The sequence below is a fragment of the Cucurbita moschata genome, unplaced genomic scaffold (assembly GCF_002738365.1).
Source record: "Cucurbita moschata cultivar Rifu unplaced genomic scaffold, Cmos_1.0 Cmo_Scf00011, whole genome shotgun sequence".
NCBI classification, from domain to species: domain Eukaryota; kingdom Viridiplantae; phylum Streptophyta; class Magnoliopsida; order Cucurbitales; family Cucurbitaceae; genus Cucurbita; species Cucurbita moschata.
In genome coordinates this window covers 3,216,053-3,221,366 of record NW_019268527.1, presented here as the reverse complement: position 1 = coordinate 3,221,366, position 5,314 = coordinate 3,216,053, and the positions used below count along the sequence as shown (strand labels likewise).

The window sequence follows — 5,314 nt, the reverse complement described above, 5'->3', positions numbered from 1 at the left end:
TTAAACTTTGAGAGTTATATATATATTATAATTAAATTTTGTTTAATAAATTTTATTTCACACTATATTATTTAAATTTTTAAATTTAAAAAAATGAACCATCTAGACTCTCACCTCGAAAAAAAATGAATATGCATGGAAAACAGATAATTTAAATTTGATTTATTTATAAAAATTAAAATTAATTTATTTTTGGAATAAAATTTAGAGCTTAAATTGAGAGAGTAGTTAGTTTAGAATTTTAACTAATACCATTCATTTTTACCCAAAATATATAAAATATAAAATTTACCTTTCAAGATTTGGTAAAGCAAATGCTGCACAAATCTTTTAAGTTTCAAATTATTTACCTCGAAGAGGATAGTTATTTATTAACTTTCAATTTATGTCACCACGGTAAAATTTGAATAATATTTTTAAATTTTTAGAAAAGTTTAAAAGATTTTCTTAAAATAAAAAAAATAAAAAATACCATTATTAGTTTTGAAATATTTTAAAATTTTTAATTATAATACTTTTAAAAAATTTTAAAAACTAAAAAAAAAAAAACCATAAAATTTTTTAATTTTTTTTTTAATAAAAATATTATCTTCCCATGACATTTTTAATCTTCTTTAATCAGTCTCGTGGGTGAATTTGAGGGTAAAAAAAGGCGCGAATCGTTGCTCCGGCTACCAGGAACTGTCAACTCGGAATCATAATGAGTCAACTTGTTCCGTCGAGGACCGAGTCGACTCACCACCGCCTGTACGATTTCGCCAAGGCCGCCCTAATAAAGATCTTCGCGCACCCCTACGTTACGGTTCGTCGTTAAACTTCGTCTTCAATTGGCGTATTTGATTTAGGTTGAAAGGAATTTATGCAAGATGTAATTAGGTTTTGTTTATGAAGGTTTGTGATTTGTATTGTGCACGAGGAACGGATGCGGAGAAGTGGGACGAAGCTCAATTCAGTCACTATATTGGAATTGGTATCTAGGTTTTTTCTGAGATTCTTGCTTCTTTTCATCAGAAGAAGTTGCTTTGTTGTATTTTTTTCTTGTATTGTTCTTTTGATGGAATTGCTATTCTTTAGATGGATCCACTTCTGGAATCGGCCAAATGCGGGAGGCATGGGAGAGCCAGAGGAAGGCTTACACTGCTGAATTCTTTGAAGTTGATCCTTGCGTGGTGAGTTTTCTGCTCCTAATTCTTTATCTTCCTTTTCAAATCCAAGAAATATCAATTTATTGAGAGTAATAACAACTGAGGGAGGATTTCCATGAAACTACAAAGTTCTATGCAAGTTGAAAGTACTCTTATCAGTAACCATTCACTAAATTAAGGATAAAACATAACTGTATGATGCGATCATTGTTTCCTTCCTCTACTAGTTCTGGAGGCAAGCGATATATCTGACCCTTTAAGGATTTTATTGTAAACTTGGATCAAACAGATTGTTCTGTAAGTGTTCTTGGTCACAGAATTCATTAGTATTGGGAGGAAATCTGTCCAGGAGATGCCCAAGTGAAATATTATCGTCTTTGAAATTTTCCTTTATGATAAATGCTACTTCCTTAAAAGATTTTCGAAGTCGCTCTATAGTAGTGAACATGATTGTACAACAAATAGATTCTTAAGATAGACAAGTACTGAGACGTTTCAAATTCATGCCATGTAGTTTTATTCTTAATACTTATGCAACATTGTTTTGATGGCATGGAATATTTGATTAATGCTCACTAAGAACCAAATTAGGCTGCATTTATTTGATTAATCGTTTTCACGAACAGTTCTCTGAAATTCCTTCACATACTTGATGAATCTATTTAAAGAGGCTTCCCTAATCAGCGTGTTGAGTATAAGGGGCTGGCCAAAAAATGAATTGAATCATTCTATAAGTGCTCAAAATTTCAGCATTATCAGTTCTACTGCTCTAATATCATTATTGCTCATGCTTATTGGAATAAATAGGGCAAAGAACAATCACAGAATACTAGATTAGCCCATGAAGAGGGCACTGGTTGAACTATATATCTATGTATTTTCTCATTTGAGATTATAGCTTTTGTGATGAACAGGACGTAACTTTTAGTGAAAAGTGCATTTGTTTAGAGAAAGAGCAAAAATAAATAACTGAGATATTGCAAAGAAAAACTATGTCCTGCTTTCGAAAATGATGTCCTTGATCAGTATGTCTTTATAATATGAATGTTGAAATCAAAGTTTTACTTGAAAGAATCGTGAAGTAGAATGAAAATCTTTTTTTTTTCCTCTCTTCTGCTTGCCATCATTTATTAAACTTCGGTAACAAAGAAATGTTCAAGTCCGCACGTCAACGGGACTGGAATTCACTTCACACACCAGCACGTCCATGCATTCGCAACCTGGAACTTTTATATCATTATTTACGTGTCGAACAATTGTCATCGTGATCAATGCTAATCCATTTGGGCCTCTAGTTATAATGCAAGTGTTAAACTTATAATGCCATTAGTCACAAAATGTGTATGTGTATGTTATCAGGTAGAATGTAACATCAAGTTCTTTCTGTTATTTTCCATCTGACTTTATCTGTTTTGACAGGAAAATATTGAAACTCAGATGAAAGATAAAGCTGAGACAGCCGATCTAGTCTGCTGCTTGCAGCATCTGCAGGTCCTCTTTTTTTCTTTCTTTTTATTTGTATGTGGATTGATTGTAGGGTAGAGAGTTGATTCTTGTCTTCCATATATTAGATGACGTATACATAATATGAAGGACCTTTTTGTAGATGTGTTTCGAAACCGAGGAGAGAGCGAGGAGACTTTTGCATAATGTGTCTTTATTGCTTAAACCTGGGGGTTATTTTTTTGGTATTACCCCAGACTCGTCTACAATATGGTATGAAATCACACTCATTATTTTCATAATTTGGTATTATCTGACGCTTTATTTGTATTAACTATCAATTTTTCTGCCAGCCACCATTTTTTTTTTCTAGCATTGCATATATTGAATGCGTAGTGTTACTTTTTATTTTTTTGCATTCTCATTTTATATTTTTAGTAGATAATTTATAATTTGCCAATAAGAAGTGTCGTGAAGTTGTCCAAATTGAATTACATAATTCTCTTCAATGATCTAATCTATCATTTAAAGATCATTGATTCTTCACGACAACCTCCACCGCAGTGTTAACAACACCAAAGCAGGACTAGAAAATTTACATGTTCATGAAATGTGATTACCAGTCTGTGTTATATCCTTTGGCTTGTCCTAAGCATGTGCTCGGTGTAAACATTCATTGTTTTTTTAAGATATTTGGAAAGAAAGAAATCAGAGAATATTTGCAGAAACGACACAGACCTACACAAAACCTTTCGACAATGTTGTTTACCAAGCTATATCTTGGTTTAAACTGTCTAATATTTTTACTTCCTACAGTTATACCTCCCTCATTGCAAATTGGGAAGGTCTTTAGTAAACATCATGGATTATACATCCCTCTGGTAAATTTCACTCATCAATCAAATTGTCTCTTATAAAAAAAAAAAGAAAAAAAAAAGAATTGTTAGAACTTTCATTTTTTATTCTTGAATTCTGGGTTTCTTTTCTTTCCATACTAACAGAGTGTTGTCCTACGCCACATTATTGCTATGAAAAATAAAGAAAAAAAGAAGTTCTGAAATATTAGATTGTTGTACTCTTAAAGGGCCAAGTATCAGAAGAATGTCGAAGCATACCACAATAGGAGTGCTAGCATGAAGCCTAATATTGTACCCAATTGCATTAGATCTGAAAGCTACATGATCACCTTTGAAGTTGAGGAAGAGAAGTATGTGTAATTTGATTTCTTTAGAACATTTCTTAATCTCTTGGTTTTTATCCATCTATGGTAACTGAAGTTATTGAGTATTATTTCCAGGTTTCCATTGTTTGGGAAGAAATATCAGCTGAAATTCGCGAACGACCCGTCTGCCGAGACGCATTGTTTGGTCCATTTTCCAAGCTTTATCAGGTCCAATTCTTCATTGTTTCTGTTATAAAACCAGAATTTCTTCACATACATGAATATAATGTACCATCTCAAATATCTGACTGAATTTATCGAAATGGTGGCTACGTCTCGCTCAGGTTGGCTCGAGAAGCAGGTCTCGAGTATATCGAGATTCAAAACTTGACCGAATTCTACGACGATCACAGGTTTTTGCATTTTACTTTCAACTCCCAGTTTTCTCTAACTGATGTAAAGATCACCAACTTGTGTTCTTTCGAGCTGAGGCTGATTATGTTTCCAACCCTATTTTGATTGCCGCAAAAAGAGCACAATTTGCAGGAATGCTCATGAATTGTGGTCCAAACCTTCTGGATCCCAGGGGGAGACTCCTTCCTCGATCATACGATGTGCTAGGTAATAAATGAAATATTTATTTTCCCCCAAGGTTTATCAATCATTTTAGCTATAGCATTTTATTAAATATGTTTTTGTGGAACTTCCCTTAACAGGTCTGTATACAACATTCATATTTCAGAAGCCAGATCCAACCATCACTCCACCAATCATGACCCCTTTATTGCTAGAAGCAAGTTATGATCACGAAGAGGCAAGTCTTCAGAAAAATCTCTCATGATTTTAGTTTTTTTTATTTTTTTTATTTTGCTCTTCCTTAATCAAACTGCTATAAACAAAAACCATCTCAACTGAAGCCTGCTCATGCATCTAATTGAGAAACAAAGATATGTAGATAGTGACAATTCATTGAAATCTCCATCTCTTCCCTTCTACTGCCATTGGAACATGTCTCGAGCTCTCCGTTTTCGACATCCAGTCCCGAAAACGATGATGGTTTCAATGACAGTCAAATCTTGAGAGTTGCAATGAAAATTTGAGACAGAATGTTGATAGTATTCATTGATTATAACTTTATTGCTTAAGTAATACAAATTGGTATCGAGTAAAATCGATATATAATTTTTTTTTTTTTTTTAATAGTTTTTTTTAATTATCTGGTTTTGTTACTTGGGTTGGCTTTGTAGAGGGAGTGGCAGGGGAGTGGCTGGCGAGATGAAGAAAGGAGTGTACAGGCAGAACATGTTCCTGGTCCGGTTCCTGCTCCTGCTCCTGCTCCGGTTCCGGTTCCGGTTCCCGTTCCAGTTCCGGTTTCAGTTGCGGTACCTGTCCCGGTTCCGGTTGTGATGCCCATTCCGGTCTCCGGGCTAGGCAAGATTAGTGAACAGAAGGGCATTTTGGGTCCTGGCCCGGCAGATTTACGTTTTCCTGAAGCTCTTTAGTTTTTTTTTTTTTTTTTTTTTTTTTTTTTTTTTTTTTTTTTTTTTTTTTTTTTTTTTTTTTT

The 5,314-nt window shown here is 33.7% G+C and overlaps 1 protein-coding gene across 1 annotated transcript in view; it reads left to right on the top strand.

The window, feature by feature from the left end:
- Positions 1–644: 644 nt before the first annotated feature.
- Positions 645–5,314, top strand: part of LOC111449271 (mRNA cap guanine-N7 methyltransferase 2) — a 5,611-nt gene continuing 941 nt past the window's right edge. The window contains exons 1-11 of the mRNA XM_023089107.1: positions 645–802; positions 892–970; positions 1,075–1,169; positions 2,565–2,636; positions 2,752–2,861; positions 3,673–3,795; positions 3,886–3,978; positions 4,095–4,163; positions 4,283–4,371; positions 4,467–4,564; positions 4,998–5,252. Of these exons, the coding sequence (XP_022944875.1) occupies positions 701–802; positions 892–970; positions 1,075–1,169; positions 2,565–2,636; positions 2,752–2,861; positions 3,673–3,795; positions 3,886–3,978; positions 4,095–4,163; positions 4,283–4,371; positions 4,467–4,564; positions 4,998–5,252 (1,185 nt within the window). The 5' untranslated portion in view covers positions 645–700. The remainder of the gene's footprint in view (positions 803–891; positions 971–1,074; positions 1,170–2,564; positions 2,637–2,751; positions 2,862–3,672; positions 3,796–3,885; positions 3,979–4,094; positions 4,164–4,282; positions 4,372–4,466; positions 4,565–4,997; positions 5,253–5,314) is intronic.